Source organism: Anabrus simplex, chromosome 1, assembly GCF_040414725.1.
Source record: "Anabrus simplex isolate iqAnaSimp1 chromosome 1, ASM4041472v1, whole genome shotgun sequence".
NCBI lineage: Eukaryota > Metazoa > Arthropoda > Insecta > Orthoptera > Tettigoniidae > Anabrus > Anabrus simplex.
The window spans coordinates 974,137,669-974,165,229 of record NC_090265.1 but is presented as its reverse complement, the minus strand read 5'-3'; the positions used below and the strand labels follow the sequence as shown (position 1 = coordinate 974,165,229).

Below are 27,561 nucleotides of genomic sequence, written 5' to 3'. Positions count from 1 at the left end.
TGGTCATTTCCGCATCAGCCTTATAAATATTTTACGGGCCGGTTTTATTTTGCCCACCCGGTCGACTGTCGCATAACGTCGAAAGCCGAATGTATGTTTTTTTTTTCTTTTTTTTTTTCGCCCTTTAAATATCCGACTACTCCCAGGTTTGAAACCGTCATCTTTGGATCCGGAGGTCGACACTCAACCATTGATCCACTTTTTAACATGTCATATCAGAGGGTAGTACTGGCACAAAGATTGAATCTCCGGAGGTGTGGTCAAAGGAAGCTTCAAGACGCATACACTAAGTGCATTAGTTCCAGGCCTATAAGCATTTCTTCTGTTCTGCTCGGCGTCCCGTGACCGACCGTCGTGATAGACGGCTCTCCTGAGAACGTCAGCCGGAGTCAGTTAAACTTCTGACAGGACAGGGAATCGAACTCTCTGTGAGCTCCCACGAAACACTTCCATGTGCAATCCAACAAACTTCATGAAGGAAAGAAACAGTAAGGAAGCTGGCAGAGAAATCTACTTCTAAGAAATCTCGTGACAATACTTTCAGAAATTCTCCGTTATCATTACATATTGGTCTTTTAAGCGTGATGTGATGAGACAACAATGTATATTCTAAAAAGTTTTGAGGCATTTTATTGAGTGTTCTTGGCGTTTAAGGGTGTCGTACAGGCCATGTGGACGAGCAACGTAGACTATTTAAATTTTTGCGTTCTTTTAAATTATGGCCTGAAAGAAAACATCCTGTTTTGTTGGAGACATCAAAAGGAACTTTATTAATCAGAATCAAGATATTTAGTTCGTTTTAAATACATTCCGTTTTGTACTATTTCACGGTAATGTACTGCATTACGTCGTGCGGTTTCATTATGTGAAATCGATTGTCTCTTCATTTACCATATCGAGATGTTCAGTCGATAGAGCGCTAGGTTTGTAAGCCCTACTTGCTGGGTTTGATCCCGGTTCGGTCCTTTGGTAGGCTCAGTTGGTAGTTTCACTGACGCATGAAAGGACTCCTACGAAACAAAATTCCGACTCCTCGGAGTGTCCGAAAATCGTAAAAACAGTTACTGGGCCATAAAATCCGTATCATTACTACTAGCTTCACTGACGCCACTCTTCTTGTGATCTTTCGGAACATTGGAACGATACTGGCCTAGTCCTGTTCGAACTGGATTCTGTTTTCCGTACTGTCGAATTCAAGACTGATTTGGCGGTTTGGAACGGGATGTATTAGTGTCTTATCGGATAGAACTAACAGTCTCATTAAGTGTGTAAGACTGTTGATTACAATGTTTCTAATGTGTGCGAGAATAAGCCAACGAAAACTTATCACATCTAACGACCTTTTGGAAAACTCCCTGTATACTGCCATGAAGTAATCAGCCGAGGGCTGAAAGTCCGTATGTTCAGCGGAATATATTTCTTCGATGACATGTGTAACTAATGGATGTTTTCCCTACTTGCCCGTTTCCATTGCTTATGTGTCATTTTCCGTACCTCGTCGGATGACGAGTAATTGTATACTTGGCTGAGCATTTCCATTGTTGCGTGATTAATCTAGGCACAAAGGCTTGTGGAACGGCGAGTGACAGCGTAGAAGCGTGGCATCTATGGAATGTTCACACAAGACACTCGCTCATGTCATTTTGCGGCGAGATTGCGATACATAGATTCCTGGCACTCACTCTCTTGGAATATTACTTTCTGCTCTTCTCGTCTTTATCTCACTTCTCACAATTGCCACTTCCGCTCTGTACGGAACGTTCATTGTAATTGTTCCAAGTCTGACAGCCTCTTGTCTTGCTTGTGGAAAGGAAAATTATCTCACAGTTGACAAATCATTTTGAGGTCTATTACGCTCTTTGGGAGGGAACTGGATTTTCAAGGTGGCGGTCATGATTATTATTATTATTATTATTATTATTATTATTATTATTATTATTATTATTATTACGGAGGGCGAGTCATGAGTCATAGCAACTATTTTTTTTTCTCGCGAGCAGGAGACAACACGAAAAATCTAAGATATGGGTTTGGAAACGTACGGTAATTACTTGCGTATGGTGCCGCTAGATGGTGTGTGTAAACGTCAGTGTGGGTCTGAGCATGCCCCCAAGCTCAGTGTGTGAGTGAGAGCGTCACAAAATGGAAGTCAACAAGCAGGAGCAACGATCGTATATTAAAATAGCAGTTCTCCGCGGCAGAAACGTACGCCAATGCCATGCAGAGCTGCGGGAAGCATTAGGTGTGTGACTTATGATCTAATCCCCAAAGTCAAGAAGCCATTACGTGGACAACGGTTTGCTAACAAAGAGGACATCGTAACAGCATTACGGAGAGAGGTATCACACGTTAGCGATACACATGCAGCGAATGGTATTCAGCGCCTGCCCTACCGCTGGCAACGCACAGTGGAAACCTTGGGTGATTATTTCGAAGGTCTGTAACCAGTGGAGACCTGTCCTTTGTACGTAGTCTTGTGTATTTGCTGTCTATACCGTAATAAAACAATGTTTACCAATGGCCTGTGTTCTGTCACTTTCCTACGAGAATCTCCTGAATCAGAATTTGTCTTCAGGCACTATGCATAAGTACATGCCCTATATTTCCAAATGAATATCTTAGATTCTCCGCGTTGTCTCCTGTTCGCGAGAAAAAAAATAGTTGCCATGACTTATGACTCGACCCTCAAATTATTATTATTATTATTATTATTATTATTATTATTATTATTATTATTATTATTAATCCGTGACGATTAAGTTCTTGAACTCAAATACAGACGTTGCACTACGACTTATTTGTATCCAAAACACCACACATGATGATAGCTTGTATAATCCATTCCCTTATGTTAGCTGATATGATTCGTGTACATTTTATAGTATTGGAAAGTCTAAACTCTTTTCAGACTGACTTCTAACTAAATCAGAATTTATTTTTTAGAGAAAGTACGTAATAAATTCTACCCACAGTTCGAATTTATTGTTGTTGCTTTAACGACTGTTCATTCCTTTTACATGTCGTGTCGAAATTGACGATATTCCACATGATTTGAGTGAGCTGCTACAGCTCGGAGAATACTGGCATAGCTTAAGATTATCAAACTAAAAATTTTAATTGAGTAGGAAGATGAGAAATCATAACAAAATAGGAAATATGGCAAATTGTGTGTTTGTATTACAATGCTACTACTTGCCCCAATATCGGGTGACAATTATTGAAATAGCTCCTAAATCATATCGCCCTCATTGGTCCCACACTCCGAAGCCAATTGTAATATGTAACATTAAACATTAATTTAAATCATACTGTTACCAAAAATGTATTATTAATTTAGAAAATAATTTTCGTGATGACCAGGTGTCATCTACAGGTCTCTGGACTCCCCAACACATTTATACTGCAATAGATTATAGAACTCAACAAGCCCGCGTTGAAGTCTATACGGTGTGACACCGTGGTTGGTCGGTTCGAGTCCCGTTGGTGGAAATAAATTCACCATCAGAATGTTGGCCGGCAGGTTTGGGAGGTGGTGGTATACAATAATCACTAGAGTGCGTGTCAAAAGCCTGGATTAAATTCCAAACCTCTCCGCAGTGCTCATAAGGAGTGAGGGCATATGACGCTGTTGATGGTGTTTCGTCCGTCGGATGGGGACGTAAAGCCTTGAGCAGACCCGTTGGTGCTATTCGACAGGAGTAGGCTATGTGTCAGCACCGGGTTTCACCCTCTCCCTTCCTACTATCATATATCACATCGTTTATTTCATCTCATTAACTGCTCTGATGAAGCTGGCGTCATGAAGGACATCCGGTCATAAAAACTCGTTATGAAGATTCTTCTCACTTCATACCCGACCCCGGAGAGAAACGCGACAAGGGTTGTACAACATCAAGGGTTATGAATTTCATGTTGTTGGTCCGTACTGAAGTGAGAGTAACATATGAATAGTAACACAGTAAAGGTTTCCATCTATTCAGTACTAATATGTATTTACAATGTTATAAATTACATGGAACTAGTTTCGACCCACCTAGGGGTCATCATCAGCCATATAGAAGCATACATAAATTTTTGTCGAATCCTAAAACATGTTATTTTTGACTGTAATATCGTATGGATATATAATTTATAAAGTGAAGTGTGGTGATGAGATGAGAAATGTTAGTATGGTACAGGTGAGTAGTAAATAATAATATATATACAAAGAAGTTTGGAACAAAGTACAAGTGGGGTGCTTAGAGTTGTAAAAATATAACCTCGTGGATGTCAGTAGTCCTCGTACTAAAGAATCAATGTAAAATAACACATATAAACATATATACAAGTATGTACAAACATACATACATACATACATACATACATACATACATACATACATACATACATACATACATACATACATACATACATACATACATACATACATACTGTATATACAGATCATAGAATTCGACTATTTAATCCTCGATCATACCCGCAATGTGGATAATTTACTAATGATAAAAAAGAAGAAAATCTAGTTTGGCGCCAGTGCAACAAAATTACATAATTAATATGACGATGGCATGTCAGATATACGTCTACAAGAGGGATCATCAACTGACGATATCCGACTTCTTGATCTTGCCTGAGTACCCGCTGAAATATAAGTGAGTTGGGATATCACGGCAAGGTCATACAACTCCCAATAACTAACAAGCAATGATGTCGGTTAGCGTACTGTATGTATTCAACACTTAGCGTACTGTATGTATTCAACACATAATTAAATGTACACACCGAATTATCAGTCTTATATACCATCATGTTGCACAGGTTCACAAACTTAATACGCATGATTCATTTACATTTCCTTACTTACATTTACTTACATTTCCTAATAAATTAGAAATACATAACTTACGTAGGTACTCTCTTATGCTGATTCTCGCTCCCCATTGTTAAGGTCCTTTCTTGATCCACGCCGTCATTTATTAATTGAATGATGCTCCATAACCACAACTCCTGTATCCTGAAGCGTTTTACTGCACTCACGTTCTAAAGTTCCAAAGTAGGTCTAAACCACTAGATTTGATCTCCACCAACACCTGAAAATTGTGTGCGGTAAACGTGGTATAATATATGAAAACAGTGTGTAATAGATATTGTGTCTCATGAGGAAAAATCTGAATATGAATAACAGTATTTTGACCTTTTGATGGGATGTGTGCCGGCGATCCTCTTGTAGATACTTGCCTCGGCTGCTGAAAAGAAAATTACTTACCGCACACGTAGAATCTTACCTCAGGGCTGAACCATCCAAATGTTTCCTCGGACCAGAGCCGACGGCGGATGCAAACTACTACGGGTCATTTATTGACAAAACTTGAAATTAAGCAAAACTATAAACATAAACTGAAGTTAGATAAATTTTAAAATAACTTTAATATCGTTCAAAAGAGCGCAAATGCAATAATATAAAATATGACAATATCTTGAAATCTAGGTTAACCCACACACAAACGCGAAAACTGTCACTTCTCTGAACTCAAGAATGATTTAACATCAACTAAATTAATGAATTATTTATGATCAAAAATGTTGATAAAATAAATTTCACAGTTAACGGAATTGACACACTCGATTCCTAAATCCAACAATGATCAAATAAAAATGAGACCATTACATACTGCTAAACGTGTGAAACCATTTCACTCATGAACACACTTTATCGTCAAATGAGACATTATTTCTTTTGTTGTCATAACGACCACACGCCATTCTCAAGTAGCTGATTTTGTCTTTCATGACACTTTGAATTTCAATATAAATGAAAAGTAACACAATAATGTATCAGCCATAAAAATACAAACTTCCTCACTGTGATAGTCATCGGACAATTTTACATATCAAAAATATTTGTTCTGCCATTGGTCAATTGAAATCGCCTTTCTACACATATAGAAATTATACCGCTGGTCACTCTACCACTCCTATTTAATGTACAACATGTTGAAATACATACAGTGGCGGTAGGTTTCCTCACTCTTAACCCGCACTTTGAGGCATTTAATTTTACACTGATTTACTTATTAAGGTTGGTTCATTGACATGGCATGGTCCATTTAGTTACATTTATGGTTGTGACCAAACTAATTTTAATTCACGTTTTGAATTCTGGTCAGTGGATGATTGTGGACTAAATTGTCATTACATTTCGTCTCATTTCGTACCATTAAGGGCCGATGACGTAGATGTTAGGCCCCTTTCAACAACAAGCATCATCATCACATGGCTGTCTAAATTGTCATTACATTTCGTCTCATTTCGTACCATTAGGGGCCGATGACCTAGATGTTAGGCCCCATTCAACAACAAGCAGCATCATCACATGGCTGTCCTTCACCAAGATTACTTAAATTTGAGGGATCGAAACGCCCTTGAAAATTGTATGTGCAAAATCTACACAATGCTGTCAACATAGCGTTCAAACAAAACCTAGAATAATAAAAGGCAAAATAACCTGAATCATAGTATCTACATTGAATTATTATAAACACAATTTGACATTCACATGTCTCTTACTAGGATAAAGAGAAGTGTTGCAATTTATTGACGATGATGACATGACAGTCACCTGTGGGACGTACAATACTTGTGAGTAGTACCATAATATGCGGAACACCGTGAGTCTACGCTACTTTCGATTAGTACCGCAACATGAAAAATACCATGGTTCTATTTTACTAGCGATAAGCACCCCTTATGACGGGCCGTTGACCTGAATTTTGGACCCCTTTTAGACAAGATGCATCATCGATTCAGGTTTGTGCTTGGGAAGCAGTCCCTTCGTCTGTTGTAGTATTGAGTCAAGATAGTTTCTGGAAAGGTGGGGCATAGCGGGTCGGATCAACTGATTGTTTTAAATTAATATTCATACATTCATTCTTCATCATCTCGTTTTGAATTCTGGTCAGTGGATGATTGTGGACTTCTAAATTGTCATTATATTTCGTCTCATTTCGTACCATTAGGGGCCGATGACCTAGATGTTAGGCCCCTTTCAACAACAAGCATCGTCATCACATGGCTGTCCTTCACCAAGATTACTTAAATTTGAGGGATCAAAACGCCCTTGAAAATTGTATGTGCAAAATCTACACAACGCTGTCAACATAGCGTTCAAACAAAACCTAGAATAATAAAAAGTACAATAACCTGAATTATAGTATCTGCATTGAATTATTATAAACTCAATTTGACATTCACGCACCTTCCTACACGAGTATGTTAATCATGGTCAATTGTTTATTGAAGTCTTTACTTTATGGTCAGATGATAAATAGCACAAGTTACCACGACAAATCCAACACAAATTAGATCATAGTTTATAACATAGTCTCACACACGGTTACAAATTTTATTCTTGCATGTTTATAGACGCTATTGTCGGTAATCAGTCCATAATTCATGGCATAACTTAACCATTTAATCAACATCACATAATTTCTATCTCATTGCTATCTTGTCAGATTGGTGATACAAAGCTAGAACAGGTCGATAATTTCAAGTATTTAGGTTGTGTGTTTTCCCAGGATGGTAATATAGTTAGTGAGGTTGAATCAAGGTGTCGTAAAGCTAATGCAGTGAGCTTGCAGTTGCGATCAACAGTATTCTGTAAGAAGGAAGTCAGCTCCCAAACGAAACTATATTTACATCGGTCTGTTTTCAGACCAACTTTGCTTTACGGGAGCGAAAGCTGGATGGACTCAGGATATCTTATTCATAAGTTAGAAGTAACAGACATGAAAGTAGCAAGAATGATTGCTGGTACAAACAGGTGGGAACAACGGCAGGAAAGTACTCGGAATGAGGCGATAAAGGCTAATTTAGGAATGAACTCGATGGATGAAGCTGTACGCATAAACCGGCTTCGGTGATGGGGTCATGTGAGGCGAATGGAGGAGGATAGGTTACCTAGGAGAATAATGGACTCTGTTATGGAGGGTAAGAGAAGTAGAGGTAGACCATGACGACGATGGTTAGACTCAGTTTCTAACGATTTAAAGTGGTATAGAACTAAATGAGGCCACAACACTAGTTGCAAATCGAGGATTGTGGCGACATTTAGTAAATTCACAGAGGCTTGCAGAGTGAATGCTGAAAGGCATAACAGTCTATAATGATAATGTATGTATGTATGTATGTATGTATGTATGTATGTATGTATGTATGTATGTATGTATGCTATCTTGTTGATTTGTCTCGTGTCTTCCTTCATCTTTCTCTTCACTATAATGTCTACGAGCACATTCTTCCCTCTAGTATCTTGTCATCCCTGCCAGTTCATGGCGTGTTCAACACCTCTTGTTTTAATTATCGCATTATTTATCAACGTAGGCTAGAGATCCAATTCATCTAGCTAATTACGTCATAATCACATGTCGTCTTCTTTGCCTTGAAGACGAATTTCATTTATTCTTCGCGGCGTGGCCATTCCAGGCTCTTTCTTCTTATTTCATCTGTTAATTACATTCAGGGATATCGCTCTATGCTCATGATCGTATATTTCTACCTCTCTCTTGGACCTCATAATCGTATGCATCTCAAATACTGTCATCTCTTTCAAGTTAGTAATGACTTCAATTTTTACCAATGCGGCATTACTCTCTTTTTCCTCAAAACATGATTGCCTACACAATATATTTTCGATAATAATGATTTCGTGTGGCTATTTCTAGCCGAGTGCAGCCCTTGTAAGGCAGACCCTCCGATGAGGGTGGGCATAGATTTTCGATTCTACAATTTAAGGGGGATATAGCCGGTTTAGATCAAAATTTTAGAATTTTTTGTTGTTGTTTTGCATCGCTTATTATGCTTTTTCAATGTGTGGAAATTTGAAAATGATATAGGAACTGGAAGCTAATGAAAATAAATAAATAATGTATCAGTGTGTAGGTACTTCCACGCCCCCTTTTATGTCAAGCAAGATTCGACGCTTCATGTAATCTATCACTTATTGAACTATTTCCATGGTCTATCTTACTCCAAATTTTCATTCTCTATGGTGTGAAGTACACTTTCTTATCCCCAGATGGCTCTAGTATCGCAAACTCTTTTGTTTTGTTGTAGTAGTGTGAGTCAATTAGTAAACTGTTCATGAAAAGAAGCATTTTCCGTGATTGTGAATATTTATAAGTCCCGCATCTTCTAGAGCAACAATGCCACGGTCTTCCAGAGTGTATAAGAAGACAAAATTTCATGGAAACCGCTTTACAAACAAAAAATCAGTGTCTGAAATAGCTGACGAACATAACCTCTCAGCATCAACTTCTAAAATTGAATCCCATATGAAAGTGTTGGACAGTAGTGTTGCTGGTGATGATTCGTCAACATCAGGCTTCAGAATTATAGATTTACAAATATTGTGTAATGTCATTAACACTTTTTGTGCGTGTTCTAAGTGCAAAAACACGAAGTATGTGAGTATTTTGGAAGAAAATAGATTTGGTGTTGCTAGTGAATTCAGACTGTATTGTGATCACTGTCAACATGAATTTTCATTTCCTTGATCGAAAAGAGTGACAGACAGATTTTATGAGAGTAATCTTAGACTCTCGTATGGTATGAGATGCTGGGGTAAGGGCCGTGAAGGAGCAAAACTGTGGTATATGCTGCAAATAATTATCTTTCACAATTGGTATTTGATGTAGTAAAAGTTAGTACGAAAAAAGCAGTGGATAGTGTTGTGAAAGAAAGGGAAGAGTTGGAAATGCTACCAGAAAATGAAGCAGCCGCAGACTCGGCTCTATCAGTGGATGGCACATGAGATAGACCATACTTCTCTCTATGGTGTGGCATCAGTAATAAGTATTGTCACTGGCAAAGTCTTGGATGTAGCCATAAAATCACAATACTGCCACCAGTGTGCTACAAGAAAACCCATGACAGGTCCAGAGCTAGAGAAGGAATGGGCTGACAATCATAAAATGAAATGCTCCGGTAATTACAATGGGTCCAGTGGCGCTATGGAGTCAGCTGCTGTTATTGACATGTTTAGTCGATCCGTACCTCGGTATGGAGTTAAATACACTCAGTACCTTGGGGATGGTGATGGTGATTCTTCATCTTTCAAGAGATTCTTGGAAGCAAATATATATGATTGTGAAGTGAAAAACTTGAATATGTTGGGCACGTTCAGAAGCGTATGGGTGAGAGGCTTCTTCGCCTACCGAAAGACAGAAAGGGTGTAATCTTGCCTGATGGTAGACCATTAGGTGGGAAGGGTAGACTAACTGCAATAGATTCCCTTCAGACCTACTATGGGCGGGCCATAAGAATGAATAACCGTAGTGTAGAAGATATGAGAAGAGCAATCTGGGCAATTTATTTTCACAAATTGTCAACCGATGATCATCCCTTCCACCACCTGTGCCCTAAAGAAAGATTGTGCAAGTATAATATTGACAGCAGCATATACATACACAAACACTCAATTCCAGAAGCAGTTTTGGATATAATTAAGCCTATATTTAGAGTTTGGGCTGACCGTGAACTGTTGAAGAAGTGCCTGCATGGTAAAACGCAAAATACTAATGAAAGTTTCAAAAATTTAATATGGATCAGATGTCCTAAAACCACATTTTGTGGCTTTAATGTGTTGAACATTGCTGTGTATTATGTTATACTCTGGTATAATGAAGGCAATCATGGTAGGATTCAGATGTTACAGAAGGCTGGACTAGAGCCAGGAGTACACACAATAAAAATCTTGCACGACATTGATCAAAGGCGGATAGCGAAAGCAGAGTCAAACATACAGAAACTGCAACAGAAAGCGAGACAGGACAGGAGATCTAAAAGGAAGAGTCAGGAAGACAACGAGGAATATGCATATGGTGGATACTGAGGCTTTCTACCATCTGTAGAAAGATGATTGTGTTATAGATGTAAGAGACAACTTCAAATGCATTTTCATGCAAATGCATGAAATTTTCTGGGCTTCATTATAACGCATGCCTCTTGAATGTCCTCTAAAATCGATTTAAACAGAATCTTAGCAGCCGATATATGGTTCATAACCCACTCTAGAATCGAGTGAAAAAACAGTCCAAAATTTAAAAAAATTAATAATTTAAAAATGAGACATAAGATAACAACATGAAAACCAAAGAAATTGCTCCATGGGTTACAGAGGAAAAGGAGCATGGTTTTTTTTAAATTAAAAGAGAAATGTCGAAAATTTTGATAAACCTATGCAATATGTGTATTTAACATTTATTTTTAAACAGTGTATTATATACTTGTTATGCACATAAAATTCGAAAGAGTTATGATTAAAACTGAGATCACAGGTATTATTGTAATATATTCATGCTTTTTGAGTTATATCCTCCATAAATTCGCGTAAAATGACGAATATATCTATTTAAATTCTGATATAGGAATATTATTATTATCATCATCATTCAAAGGCACATTGTTGTACTCATTTACGTAATAACTATACGCTACCTCAGCTGAATTCATTATCCATTAAATTATAAATTTCGTAATTATTATTACTTCAATATTTAATTAATTTACCTCAAGTTGGTTATTTATTTATCATAGACATAGATTATCACCGTGACCAAATATAACAAAGTACACGCTACTAACCAAGATATTGTATATTTCACAAACTTGCACTTCCTTTTCCAGTCGTATGTTAGTATCTAAACATTAGGTGCAGCTTTTTTCAGATCACTGCCACTGGTTCCACAATAACACATACAATTCTACACACATGTATATGTGGCTAACGATCTATGTGTCCAACGCCTTTAAAGTGTGTCAGCTGTCTAATCATCGCTCGGTTGGTCTGTTACTATGCGCTTCGTATACTGGCTATTTTATTCTGCTCGTCATAACCTAAGTTTGGAGGAGATGAACATATTCAGTGGCGGGTGTGACAATTCACGGGTATCGTCGTAGCTTCTTACCATTGTGTGTCTCGTTCAATGCATGTGAGATTTTCGAAGTAGAAAGTTTTCTTTTTGTTCGCATTCCACGAAAAACTATTCGTCCTGACACTTAGTCATAAAGTAGGTCACTTGCAAATTGTAAGTGTCCTTTCGGAGTATTCAGAGCGACTTTCCCTTCACAGGCAGTATTTTTCATGTAACTACATACAGCCGTTACCCTTCGTGATATCACTGTTGTAGAGCTCCAATTCGAACTCTCCATACTGTTTTCTTATCTAGATATCGGGCTGAGTGGCTCAGGCGGTTGAGGCGTTGACCTTTGACACCAATTTAGCAGGTTCAATCCTGACACTGTCCGGCGGTATTTGAAGGTGCTCAAATACGCCAGCCATTGTCGGTAGATTTACTGGCAAGTAAAGGAACACTTGCAGGACTAAATTCCGGCACCTCGGCGCCTCCGCAAACCGTAAAAGTAGTTAGTGGGGCGTAAAGCCAATAACATTATTAGATAATGTTTCAGATAGAAATAAGTAATGTACATTATATTTTGACCACTATTAAACCGCTCTCGGTCCTCCCATCTTATACTGCTTCCCGGGAACGAGATCCACATATATGCTCCTCAGTAGTCATATCCTTGTCCATGATCTACGTATTCGTTACATGCCAAGTTGAGCGGTTGTTTTTTATCCGGTGTTCGAATGTTGCGCCTCAATAGTATATGCAATGAGTGTGAAGCCTTTTCTAGCTAACATTACGTCAAGATCTCTCATTAGATGCTGGTTTTCCGTTTGGTCTCAGAGGGCTGGTGACATTCAGGTTTTGCCGTTCTTTTCGTTTTGAATATTATGTATTTATTGCACTGGCCTTAGTTAAATTGTGTCCAACGTTGCAGAATATCAGTTTAAATATGTTACGAATAATAGTAATATTCTAGAGTGAATTAATATTTTTTTTTCGGTATCATTTCACTTCGAAATAGATACATAATATATCCAACTGATTCTTCAGTACCTCAAATATTGCAGCCTACTTGTATGATAATATGCTTGCCATTAAAACATTTTGGATAGTGTTTTGATTTCTTTTGCTTTCAGTGGTCGCTTATGGATATTTTGCACGAAGAGGCTGCTGGAAACTTGATACTGCCCTGTGGTGGGTATTCAGAGAATTAACTTCCCTTGTTGTGCAGTGATGAGGTTGAAACCCAACCGATTGCTACTATCTCTCAAATACTGTAACATCCAAAATTTGGTAACTTTCGGAAAAGTTAACTGATTCTCACTTGTGAGCTAAGTATGTAAAGTTCTGAAGTTCGGAGGAAAATAAGGAATAAAAGCTATCCAATTTTCGGGTGGTGTCATTTAATCAGAACATTTGAGGTGGGATTCCTTATTTTTATTTCTTTTTTTTTTTTCTTTTCTTACATCGGAGAATGCCCATGCTATCGCTCTGTTTCTCTACTCTGAAACCACTTGTCCTAAGTTTATATCTTGAGTGTACTGCATAATTGTAGATCACTGTTGTAGAGCTCCAATTCGAACTCTCCATACTGTTTTCTTATCTAGATATCGGGCTGAGTGGCTCAGGCGGTTGCCATTTGTCTGCCATCAGCTCCGGTTTTTTCTAGAGCTTTGTTGTTCTTTTGCCAGCTATGTGTATCATTTAGTAAAATTGTGGTAGCTATCAGAGAAAGGTTGAAATACATATATTACATCACAGAAATAAATTCCAAATGGTTGTGGCGTTGAGTGGTGATTGTTTGGACGATGTCCCTTACCCAGGCAACTCATCAAAGATGACTGCTAGAGCAACTCTAACCTGTCGACCAAATTCTCATCCGTTTCAAGAACGCAATCTGAATTTGGCGCAGCCAGTGAAGATTGGACGTTCCGTTGCTCATGCTCGACCTGCGCTAAATAATGCCATCTTCGACTGTAAAGTTCTGTCCCGTAACCATGCTCTCGTGTGGTATGAAGAAAATAAGTTTTACCTCCAAGATACGAAGAGTAGTAATGGTACTTTCGTTAACAACCAGCGTCTCAGTAAGGGTTCAGAAGAGTCCCCGCCACGTGAAGTGTTTTCTGGGGACATTGTTCAATTTGGAGTTGATGTTATGGAAAACACCCGCAAAGTGACACACGGTTGCATAGTAGCTACGCTGAAATTATATCATCCTGACGGAAAGGAGGCTAAAACTAGTCCTTCCACTTCTGTTAGTTCCTTTGGAATGGTTCCATTGGATGATTTGTATCAGCTCAACCAGTATTTGAACGATTCATTACAGCGTGAGCAATTGTTGGAAAAAAAACTGGCCTCCTTGCAAAAATGGGTGGAGAGTACGAGTGAAGCGTCAGAACTGTGCTGGAAAGCTTTGATTGATGAGGATCGTTTACTCTCCCGGGTAGAAAATTTGGAAAATCAGCTACAGATATATTCTAAGAACTTTCCGGAGGATAAACTTCGTGACGAGTTACGGAAGTTGCAAGAGGATAAAAATCGCTATGAAGAAGTAGTAAAGGAGTCGATCCGAAAAATGTTACTGGAAAAAACCGAAGCCGTCCAGAAGTATGAAGATTTGGAGCGACTTCTGAGTAATAGAGAAACTGAATGTGCACAACTGCAGAAACTTAAAGAAAGCGGTGAACAGGATTTGCAAGAATTGGCTCAAAAATATAATCAACAATTACATCATGTTGATGAACTGTCATTGAAGTTGTTAGAACGAGAGGAGGAGGGAAGAGAAGCTTGTGAACGTCTCGAACAAGATAAACTAGAGTTGGCCGCCCGGCTAGAGGAACAACATGGAGTAGAGCGCGCCCTTCAGGCAAGATTAGATGCTGTGTCTAAAGACGGAGAGTTGAGAAGACGCCAGTTGGCTGTGCTGCAGTCGAGGATTGTTGCGATGCAAACAGAGCGTCTTGAAGATGATGTTGCTAGAAAGTACGCAGATTCAACAACAAAACCTACGGATTCAACTGGTATTCAGGTCGATATAAGCCCAGAAAATATAGAGCTAGGTGAGACAATAGTCGAAGATAATACGGAAAAGGAAATTGAGCGGTTACGTTGTCAACTTAAGAAGTCAGAGGATCATCTTAAGGAAAATCAGGAAAAGGTAGATGAACTGAATCTTCGATTAGACGAATCTCGAACTCAGGAACGGGTGCATACAGAAATGACTGAACAAATGGAAGGGCGATTGCAAGAATTGAAGTTGGAACTATCTAAGTTGCCACCTGAAGCTGAAATGGACGAAAACTCATTATCAAATGAAGCAAATAAATTGAAAATGGAAATTGTGAGGTTAGAAGAACTACTAAATGAAACGCGAGGGAAGGAACGTGAAGCTGGGTCACGTGTTTTACAAATCCAGTTAGAATTAGACAAAGCTACATTGAAAGTGAGGGAGAATGAAGAAGAATTATCAGTATTGAAACAACAAATGCAAGAAGTTCAGACTTTCGTGGCACAGAAATCAACTGCTGCAGTGCAACAGGAGGCTGAAATGCAGAAGTTAGCCTCAGTGTCAGGGGAAATGAAACAGCAGGTGGTGGAGTTACGAGAGAAGCTACAAGCTGAAACCCAGAGAGCTGATCGTCAAGCAGAAACTGTCGAAATACTAAAGAAACAACTGTTGGATGCACAACAAGCAGCTGTTGAGAGTCATATTGAAGTAGAACATGTGAAGGATCATTTATTGGCTTTACAACAGGATAGTACTGCAGAATTGATTCACCTGCGCGGGGAATGTGGCACACTCCAGAAAGATATTAGCAGGCTGAAAGAAGAATACGCCCTTCTAGAGGAGAAGCATAATGGACTAGAGGCTTCTCAGGTGGAAATAAAGAAATCGATTCCAGTCACTGTACAGCAACCTGATGAGAATTTGGAATTGGCAGCAGAATTGGAAAATTATCGGAAGATGCATGCTGAAGACTGTAAAAAAGTTGAATCCCTGGAAGAGCAATTGGTAGTAGTGAAAGAACGTTATCTTCAGTGTAATGAAGAAATGGCTCAACTTTCAAAAGATCTGAATAATTTGCGTCAAGAATATGGTAACTTGGCAACTATAACGTATGCTGTACCTGTGAAATATTTAATTCCCATCGTTGTGGCTCTGGCAGCTCTGATTATAGCTAGTGGCCTATTCGACTTCTTCTGACAATTCTTATATTCAATTTAGAGCTAATATATTTGATATCTTTACTTGTCACATTTATGTCGATATTAACCAACAACCTACACAAAATAATTCGAGGACTCCTTGAAAGTACATTCTCAGGATTAAACCTTGTGTTCTACTGTTCTATTCTGTGTTAATGACTTACGAGATAGCAAGTAATCCATTACCATTGGATAAAAGATGTACCGAAAATTTACTTCATTTTATAATTAACATTGTTTGAATTGTAAGTCAACTTCTCAATGTAAAACGGACTCCATAGCGCACAAGTCGCTGGTTGTTCAATTCTGTCTATTTGTTAAAATTCTTAGTCCTGTGTAAAAATGAAAGAAACTTTCTGAGGAAAATCTTGTAATGGTGTTATGTAAAATTTAGTTCATCTTGAAACTCACTTTTGGACAAATAACTACTGGATAAGTAAAGTTATATTTTTCATAGTTATAGAAGGTGATTCAAAATAAAACCATTCTAACTTCGAGAATATTTTTATATGGTTGGTACTGAATTGTATAAATAACACACGATCTATTCGTAAAGATATGTACACACATTAACATTAACTGCTAAGTCTTCCTGTCTAGGCTGTTAAAAATGTGGAATCAGAGTTTCCGTGCAGTTTCTAGTCGGTGAAGTAGCCAGCAGTATTACATTCGCTCCACGTAATTTAGGAACTGATTATTTGATTAGTACAGTGGTCGAATCAGCGTGTAAATATTTGTCCTTCATAGGTTAGTTGTACAAACTTTTACGGCATATAATTAAACAGTGAGGCGTTTATATTTTTCCACCTGTATTCAAAATGTAATTCATCGGAATACTACAAGGAAAATGTACTATTACTTCTAGTTCCACTGACCATTCCCTACCCAACTCATTTCTGCGGTAATTAGTCAACTTGCACTACGCGTAGCATTTGTGTAAATATTTAGGGAAAAGTCAAACAATTGCTTACGAAAAGATAGATTTTACTTCCCATACTACAAACCAAATGATGATGTCTTGAACTGGCTTAGAGTGGTGCAGTTTTGTTTGGCGCTCAACTTCTGTGCTCTAGATTACTTTAATGAATCCTAGCACATTTGATTTTATTTCATGAGTTTGTCTCTAAACACTTCACAGCGTAATTTAATTAACAGAAAATTATAATATGAAATTGCGTTCACAGCTTTGAAACTTAAGGAATGTTTCCACAACCTATTTCAAAAGTTTTCTGTTAAATTCTAACGTGCCACATATATGTATGAACTTCATCGCGTACACTATAAAGCGGAGTTCATGCAATTTCTGCAACATGGTTACGTTACTCTATGAAATTGCTCTACCTGATACAACGTATACTACCATTCCAACGGGATAAAAGAAGAACAGTCGTTTGAGTGGGACACCTAAGAAAATTCCATTTTGTTTTATGGTTATATTATTATTATTATTATTATTATTATTATTATTATTATTATTATTATTATTATTATTATTATTATTATTATTATTATTATTATTATATCTGTATATACTACTTTTTGCCATTATTAGGAGGAAGAAAACCTGTTATTTCGTATTCACAGAACTGTGCAGAGGTCAGAATTAAAATATAAGCTGTTAAATAGTTTTGAGATTTTTTTCTGATCATTCGTCTACGGAAACTATGTTAGAAATACAACCTTTCTGTTGTAAATATAGCCGTGAAGTTAGAAGATTTGGTTTTGAATCACCTATAAATGATGTGCTAATATTGATGAAAAAATCACATTGTTTGTATATATCAAATGAACATCTTTTATTGCCTAGATATTTTTATATTTATAGCAAAGGCAATGATTGCATGTTTTTAAAATCTTTATTATACAGGGGACTCTACGATGACTCCCATAATTTCCGGGTTATAGCTCGTCAGATTAGGCAATGTGATAAACTGTCCGAAGATCAAATACTCTGTCGAAGGTTTCACGACCGTTTATGTATATTTTCATCTTAAATAAAACTTTGTGACCCACAGAGGAACTCAGGACAGCATTATTATGCTGCCTAATCTTTATTGCCATTTTCTTTTGTATTTGTAGGCCTAACATGTACATTGTAACATAGAATATGTCCTAATATTGGGACCCCGAATTTACTACTACACTGAGAAATTATCTTCTTTGTGGTTAAACCGTCTATGATATTCCTGTTGAACATACTTCTGTGTTTGGGATGATTTTTTTCGTAATGTTAATCTAATTCTCTTCCTAGTAAATTTTGCGAAAATCTGACTGGTCATGAGCTGTTAGTGTGATTAAAAGTGAAAATATATGAAAACTGACAAGTTATTATAGATTGTAATGAAAAGTTCAAAGAAAATATGTCTGTGTTTATACGTATTCCACACACTTGTTCATATCATGAATACGTAGTAACCAACCTTGCCAAACAGAAAGAACTTGTTTGTGTTTAGTTCTTATACCGCTGAAGTGTTCAAGCTTTAAGACTATCAATATGTGAAAGGTTTTTTTATTGCACACATTGAAAGAAAGTTTTTCATCGCTGTTGTATAAAATCGTTGAGGGGAGAATAGCATAACATTTAATCTATCATTGTTGCTTTAGGTTCTGAATTTCTGCCTCGTCTTTATACCAATAACAGTGGTTAGTGATTGTGTAAAGACTTGAAGACCTTACTATTTGTATAGCATCATATTCAACTCTGACTTCGCTTCACTTGTGACCATCTATACTAATATCCTTTACGCAGTCGTCATGAATGAAACTCGTTTTCAGCTGTAGCTTTTAAAAGGTAAAGCCATCTTAATAAAAACCCTCCAAAGAAAGTGAATTCATTTTGCAGTAATTGCTAATTGGTTTTGTAAGTTGCAGTTGAATTTTCAATTACAGTTAAAATGCAGCTCTGTTGAACATGTGGAAATTGTTAGCGAGGATCACCGTCAAACTTCTCAGAAGTATTTGATTTTCCTGTGTAAATTGATGCAGTGTGCATTCCTTTCATAGGCTATGTGTTGTTGACTAGTGCATTGCGCTCCCTTTTTGGTATGATACGCATTGGAAATTATTTTCCAACTTACCTGTTACTCTTCAAATTGTAACAAAGTAATTACATGTATTACATGCTGGTAAATCACGTTCTTCTAACGTATACCGTCTTTTTAAGTGGCTTACATGCAAATTGTAGACCCTCCATTGATCCCTGGCATGCACCCTTTGAAACAGTAATTGCAATCCAGTGTGTGAAACATCTTGGGGGGGCTCTTCGCCTTTGTGTTGATGTTTTTGTTTTTGTAAGCATACAATGTCATTTCCCACTTTCAGCAAAAAGAAAAAAAAATGAGAACGCCTCTGTGGAATTCACCATTGTGAACAGCATTTCTCATACAATATGTCCCGACTCTTTATCGAGCCTGAAGTATCATTATTGTAGCATTATTGTAAACAGAAGGTCAGAAGTTATTGTGCTAATAGTAATCTCATGATGGTCGAATTTCAGTGCGGATAGGAGTGTTTGTTTATAACAGTCATCGAAAGTAACCTAATCGTCATTGGCCGATCGGTGCTCTAGAAAGGTGGTTTGGCCTAAGGCCCTAAACTAAAACCACAATGACACACAGTCACATATCAGTTCTAAATTACTTCAGTATTTTTAACTTACGTTGAGTATCGCCGAAAAGTGATCGCGACATCTGAAGTAATGAGCCTTTGTTTTAATCATTCCGAATGTGAAGGTCTGGTAAACTCATAACAGGAAGGCATAATTTTGAGTATAAAACATCTCGGACTCGTTGCAACATCAAATGTTGTAATGCATTATAAACAGTTCGGAACGCATACGTCACTAAACGAATCTATAGTGGGCTTGAACTCAGATATTGTGCGAAATTTGCGAGGATAGTAGGTGCTAAATTCATGTAGAATAGATTTAAAATACGGGTAATTTGCTTCGTGAATTTGTAGGGTATATAACCGAATACTATTGATGGTAGATATTCTGCAAAACAGGTACTGTAAATATAAAAGAAAGGAAAAGCGGTCTAAAACTTTCTTTGTGTGTGTATATTTTCTTGAGTAGCTTAGACAAATTTACAGACGCTCAGGTGTCCGCCTTGTAATTTCGTTGTTAATTCTTCTTTAACTGTTTGTCTTCTTGGCCTATTTGCCCGTCTTTTACATTGGTTGTGTGGTGAATATCACTTAAATTATTACTGAAATACTGGTTTTTAAAATTTTATCAGATTTCACTCGAAACGAAGTTTTCAGGTTTATGTAGATTTGTTATTGGTTATAAAGTATTCTTTCTGGTATAGTATATGTAACAATGTAATAATTGATATTATGTTAAATGCTGTCTTCAGTAGTAGTTCAATTGAGTTATATATTTTTCTAATCATATTGTATCTTCGAATGAGATTATAGAACAGTGGTCCCCAAATTTCTGTCCTGGAGGCATATCTGAAAAAATGTATACATTTTGCTGGCAGTTTTCGATTTACAAAGGTGAATGACTCTTCACTTTTAAAGCAAACTTAACACTAATATATAGATGTTATACTGTTAGTGAAAAACATTGTTTGGTGGGACGTTTGAAATATTGTTACGAGTCGTATAAAGTTTATTATTTGTTTCTAAAGTGCTCTGAGAAAATTAAACTCAGCGCTTTTAATTTTGACATATTTAAACTGATGAATATATTAAGAGCTGAACACTATCATTAAATTGATAAGTGTCTTTGTCATAATCCCGAACTGCTGTGGGTCAAACACTGCTGAATACATGTGAAATAACATGTGGGAAGTCTCATTCCTGTAGTTTGGATTCCTATTAAAACTGGGTGTCCCATGGATTATCTACATAAAATAACAGTCACATCTACAAGCTTGCTTTCGCCAAACAAGTGGCTGCACTGTTTGGCTCACGTAGCTATCAGCTTGCATACGGGAGATGATAGTGGATTCGAACTCTACTGTCGGTAGCGAGGAATATGATATTCCGTGGTTTCTCATTTTCACACGAGGCAAATGCTGGGACTGTATCTTTTAAGGCTACGGTCGCTTCCTTTCCAGTCCTAGCTTTTTCCTATACCTTCGTCTTCATAAGACATGCTTGTGTTGATGCGACGTGAAACAACAGAAAGCTTGCTTTCGGTAGATGGTAATTTCAAATCCCTGAAGATGGTTTGCCGTAGTTTCCCATTTTCATACCAGGCAAATGCTGGGGCTTTAATTTATTAAGGCCACGGTCGCTTCCTTCTCAGTCCTCGTCTTAGCCCTGTCCTATCCCATCGTCACCATAAGTCCTGGCAGTAACAGTCTCATATAACTACAAGTATTTAATTTTATAGACCTCTTTCCTAGTATGTACAGTATACCGTTCATTACAAGTAAATATTACGACATGATTTGTATGTTTATTTTCACCATGTTTTTGATAGTGTATTTTTATACTAACGTTGGCTTAATTTTATGACAATCCTAATTCGAATTTGCATTCTTGCTCTTTTTCCCCGGATATAATGGAACGCCAAGACATTTTATTCTAACCTTATCAACCGCTTTTTGCATATCATTGACGAATTGGGGACCACTGTTGAAGGAAGGAACTGAATATGATCCATGCATTAACAATTTAACCGTTTATTGTTTGTGTATTAATTTCAGTATTATTATTATTATTATTATTATTATTATTATTATTATTATTATTATTATTATTAAATTTGCAATATTTTTGTTTTATGATTTAATTTATGCATAATATGTATAAGTAGACTTGAAAATTATATGCTTTTAGAAGTCATATACGCTCCCTAATGCTGAACAGATGCTCAACAAGTTTTTAATCTGAAGTATAGTTGGCTTTTGCAATTTTTGCCATAGCACGCTACTAGATTGTGGTAACGATACAGATCATCTTCGTTATATATGGTCATTTTATAGACTATTATAGACTATTGCCATAATATTTGCCAAAGACAGAATTTCATTGTATTATTGATAATATATGGATGGAATTTTGAATGTTTCATACGGTTCGATTTCAGAGAGTGTTTCCTGAATTCAGTAAAATATTAGGATTTATTAAAAGGTTTCTGCCGTCAGCTATAAAATTATTGGCGGTAACTGTACTCATATCGTTGCACTTTGCATATTTTTCTATTCTTATATATGTTTTTCTCAATAATGAAATAAAATTATTGATTTTCACCTAGAAAGCATATTGCACATTCCTACAATTGAATGATTTAATGTATACTGATAGCAATAATACTATCGCTTCTTATAACAGAAAGGCTATGTTGGATGTTGATTACATTTGTTGCCCTATTCTATTCTTATTAATAGCATGTTTACTGACTCCGTTTTAACAACCCTTTGAAAAAGTGATTTGCATATAATTCTCAGGTCTAGTTATAAATTATTCTATGTCATGATTTGTATTGGCTATTTTCTTTATGTTTATATTAGTTGGCAGCTAACTTACCTTTATTTTACATAGACTATAGCAACTTCATTTTTGTTCTGTTGATGTTAGGTTAAGCCTTGCAAATTCTAGTCTCGATGTACATTCACTTGTTGTAATTAAAAGAAAACTTCATTGAACCTTGTTATTAAATAAAATATTGGAGTAAAAATGAATATTGTTCATTTTTGGCTATAAACCATTTCATATACAGTACTGTAATTGTAATAACTAGTTATTCCATCATTGATAGCTGTGATCTGAGGAGTTTCCGTTGCAAAATTTAACACTGGCACTGATACCACAAGTTTTTCATAAGGAAAATAATTCCTTTGAAGTTGATATGTGATGCTGCCCACCTGCAATCCATTAACCAGTTGCATCTGTGCGGCCTAATCCAATTAGAGGAGTTTGGCTTGTCACTTCCAGCAAACCCAACTCAAACATTTTTTAAACAAGTACTGTATTCGTATTTAAAATTATACCTGACTTCGCTCGGAACATGCGAAGCTTAGTCATATTCCTAGGCTAAATGGTTTGCCACTTAGAATTTACTATTAAAAAGGAATTGTAGTGGCTGTCTCTGGAGATGAAGATGGAGTTGTGAAAAGCGCTTTTAAGGATTCTATTCGCGTAGTTATGTGGTATTTTGAAATAAATATATTTTAATTCAAAGTCGTAACATTGTCCAGTTGGATGTTCATGTCAAATTCCAGGTTAATTCCTTAATTTCGGCGCTGATGAGAGGTACTTTGAGAGACAAATCAAATAATTTAACAAAGCTTATTCACTGAGTGTTTACTTATCAATGCATTGTTTATTGCTGTGTTAAACGTAGGCAAACGTGAATTTGCTTAACGTAGATTGTAGTTTCGTACTCAGATATACGTAACTGGAAATAGAGTCGGCAACTAGTACACTAGTAATATCTCCCTAGCATCCACACGTTAGAGGTTTATACCTTATACCTTTGGACTTAGCACAGTAGACGATTGTTCGCATAAATGTTTCTTCAGCCAAGGCGTATGTCCACCTCTGTAATCAGTTTCATGCGAGATGAAAAGAAGGCGCGTCTCTTTGAAGAACGAGGGTATCGGTAATCCCCCGTGGGAAACTGTTTCTAGGGCTTTAATTAAAGCAAAGTTTGTGAATTTTGATAAAGTGTGACGTACTCATTATCAGAATTCCCCTAGATGTACAGCATCGTGAACATTTCTGTTATACCTACAGTACATTTGAACAAGTTATGGGTCATATTTCGTTCGTTTCGGTTAAGAATTGATAGTTGTACATTTCATCCTTTCTATTTTATATTCTCTCATTTAAAGAAAAATACAATGAAACGCTCATAACCACGAATTTTGTATTTCAACAACAACAAAAAACACATTTTTTTGAGTGAAGTGATTGTGCCATTCTCGCAATGTTAACGCTCACATATCCAACTATGTGCATGAGGTCGAACTATTTCGTCCTTGAGTTCTATCGCACTCCACAGCGATTCTGAGAAAACGAAGATGATGATGATAATGATGATGCTTGTTTAAAGGGGCGTAACATTTAGGTTCTGAGAAAAGGAAGGTTGAAGTTGACACAAGATAGGTTACAAAAACACTACAAGGAAAACCATAATATTTGAACTGACTAGTGAAAAATACCTTCTCTCGGCGAAGTAAATGAATCTTCTCCACTATCAATCGTCAATCCCCGAGCTCGATAGCTGCAGTCGCTTAAGTGCGGTCAGTATCCAGTATTCGGGAGATAGTGGGTTCGAATCCCACTGTCGGCAGCCCTGAAGTTTCACATCAGGCAAATGCTGGGGCTGTACCTTAATTAAGGCCACGGCCGTTTCCTTCCCAGTCCTAGCCCCTCCCTGCCCCATCGTCGCTGTAAGACCTATCTGTGTCGGTGCGACGTAAAGCAACTTGTGAAAAAGGAGGAATCGTCAATCATTAATCAATGGTCTGCATTTAGTGCTGTCGCCCAGCTTGCAGATTCCGTATCATTCGTTTACCTAGTCTTTCCTTAATGTTTTCAAAGAATTTGGAAATTGATCGAAGAAATCCCTTTATAAATTGTTCCAATCCCGTACTGCTGGTTCTATGATCTCTCCTACTTTTAAAAGTACCATTCAGACTTAACCGTCTATTAATGTCATTTCACGACATCTCTCCACTGACGGCTCTGAACATACCACTTAGTCGAGCAGCTAGTCTCCTTACTCCCAAGTCTTCCCAGACCAAATTTTACGACGTTTTCGTAACACTACTCTTTTCTCGGAAGTGTCCGGCTCCATGGCTAAATGGATAACGTGCTGGCCTTTGGTCACAGGGGTCCCTGGTGCGATTCACGGCAGGAATAACCATCATTGTTTAATTTCGCTGGCAGGGGGCTGGGTGTATATGTTGTCTTCATCCTCATCAGGACGAGCAGGTCGCCTACGGGAGTCAAATCAAAAGACCTGCACCTGGCGAGCCGAACATATCCTCGGACCCTCCCGGTACTAAAAGTCATACGCCATTTCATTTTTCTCGGAAGTCACCAAGAACAAATCGTGATGACCGGACGAGTTGGTCGTGCGGTTAGGGGCGCGCAGCTGTGAGCTTGCATCTGGGAGATACTGGGTTCGAATCCCATTGTCGGCATCCCTGAAGATGTTTTTCCGTGGTTTCCCCATTTTCACACCAGGCAAATGTTGGGGTTGTTCCTTAATTAAGGCCACGGTCGCTTCCTTCCCACTCCTAGCCCTTTACTGTCCCATAAGACTTATCTGTGTCGGTGCGACGTAAAGCAAATTGCAAGAAAAAAAAGAACCAAATAGTGATGCTTTCCTTTGGATCTTTTCCAGTTCTCGTATCAAGTAGTCCTTGCGTGAGTCCTCTACACCGGAACCATACTGTAATTGGGGTCTTACCAGGGACTTACACGCCCTCTCTTTTACATCCTTACTATAACCCCTAAATACCCTCATAACCATGTGAAGAGATCTGTAACCTTTCTTTACAACATCTTTAATATGATTACCTCAAAGAAGTTCATTCCTTATATTATACCTAGGTACTTACAGTGATCCCCATGAAGTACTGTACTCCATCAACACAGTAATTAAAACTGAGAGGACTTTTCCTTGATGAAACCTACAACCTTGCTTTTCATCCCGTTTACCGTCATACAATTATTTGCTGTCCATCTCACAGTAGACTTTTTTGTTTAGTCGCTCACAATCTTATTTACTACTCTATAACGGTTTAATATTATTCGCAAATAGGTTTGTCTGTCGTTCCATTTCTTTATTCATATCATTTGTATATGAAAACATAAAGGTCCAATAATGCTGCCCTGTGGAACCATGTATCTGTATCATTACAGAGTCCGATAATACTTCACTTACTCTAATTCCTTATTCTCTGAGTTCTATTTTCTAGAAATGTAGCTACCAATTCAACCACTATTTTGTCTAGTCCAATAGCCCTCATTTTCTTCAGTAGTTTCCCACAATCTACACTATCATAAGCCTTGGATAAGTCAATATCGAAACAGTCTATTTGACCCCCCTCTATCTGAAATGTATGCCATATCTAGCTGGAACCCTACAAGTTGAGCCTCACTGGAGTAACCCTTCCTAAACACGAAGTGCCTTCTCTCAACCCAGTAAGTAATTTCGCAAACGTGTCTAATATAATCAGAAAGAATGCTCTCCCAGAGCTTACAGCAACAGGTCATGTGAAGCTGACTGGCCTGCAATTATCCGCTTTATGTTTATAAACTTTTCCCTCTTACACTGGGGCTACTATTGCAACTACCGGGGGAGTTGGCCGTGCGCCTAGAGGCGCGCGGCTGTGAGCTTGCATCCGGGAGATAGTAGGTTCGAATCCCACTATCGGCAGCCCTGAAGATGGTTTTCCGTGGTTTCCCATTTTCACACCAGGCAAATGCCGGGTCTGTACCTTAATTAAGGCCACGGCCGCTTCCTTCCAACTCCTAGGCCTTTCCTGTCCCATCGTCGCCATAAGACCTATCTGTGTCGGTGCGACGTAAAGCCCCTAGCAAAAAAAAAAAAGAAAAGAAAAGAAAAACTATTGCAACTCTTCATTAATTTGGTATTGCTTCTTCATGCAAACAGTAATCAAATAAGTATTTCAAATATGGCGCTATATCCCAACTCATAGCCTTTAATAGGTATCCCTAGAAAGTTTATCAATCCCAGCTGCTTTTCTAGCGTTCAACTTTTGTTTCTTTTTGTAAATGTCTTTATTATCATGGGTAAATTTCAGTAATTCGCCAGTCATTATCATTATATCCAGCTACATTTACAGTACATACTGCTGACTGAATAATTCTAGCTTCTGTAAGTCCTCACATATACACTCCCGTTGTTCATTAATGATCCCTGAAATCTCCTTCCTGGAATCTGTTTCTGCCCGAAAGTACCTATACATATCTTTCTATTGCACCCTAAAATGCATATGGCTACTGCCAGCTATGTTTGCCATCATGTTATAAATAGCTGACGTTTTGTTAAATTCAATTACCTACTAAGATACTTCAGTCTCCCCTTAGTCCCGCAATCATTCCTAACTCTCTTTCTCTCTACTCTGCATCTCCTTCTTAATCTTATTCCTCTGTTATAATAGGTCCTTGCCATTCCTGACCACTTTAAAGGTTCATACCTATTTTCACACTCCTCAGCAATTGATTTAAGCCCATCCCATAGGCTGTGTGCTATTTATCATAATTGATTTTTTAATTTCCTAATGTCTCTTTTATCAAACAAATGGTATAGCCTAATAATCCTGTTTTTACAACAATCCTTTTTCACATTTATTTTTAACTACGACAGGAAACAGCTCCATGATCACTTATGCCATGTATCACTTCAGTTTCTCTGTAGAGCTAATCTGCTTTTGTCAGCACCACGTCTAAAATATTTTTCCGTCTAGTTCCGTCACTTTCTGATTCAGCTGTCCTGCGCATATTAACTTCG

At 37.6% G+C, this 27,561-nt stretch overlaps 2 protein-coding genes across 2 annotated transcripts in view; both read left to right on the top strand.

Moving 5' to 3' along the window:
- The window catches only part of Lar (tyrosine-protein phosphatase Lar), a 2,342,166-nt gene that overhangs the window by 500,299 nt on the left and 1,814,306 nt on the right, over positions 1 to 27,561 (top strand). The gene's annotated exons all lie outside the window — the stretch shown is intronic.
- Positions 13,646 to 16,113, top strand: LOC136858816 (sarcolemmal membrane-associated protein-like). The gene has a single exon (XM_067138632.2). The coding sequence runs from the start codon at positions 13,684 to 13,686 to the stop codon at positions 16,111 to 16,113; it is 2,430 nt and encodes an 809-aa protein (XP_066994733.2). The 5' UTR covers positions 13,646 to 13,683.

What these genes read in the sequence shown, in the direction of transcription:
- LOC136858816 (XM_067138632.2), top strand. Translation starts at nt 13,684, where the DNA reads ATGGTTGTGGCGTTGAGTGGTGATTGTTTGGACGATGTCCCTTACCCA.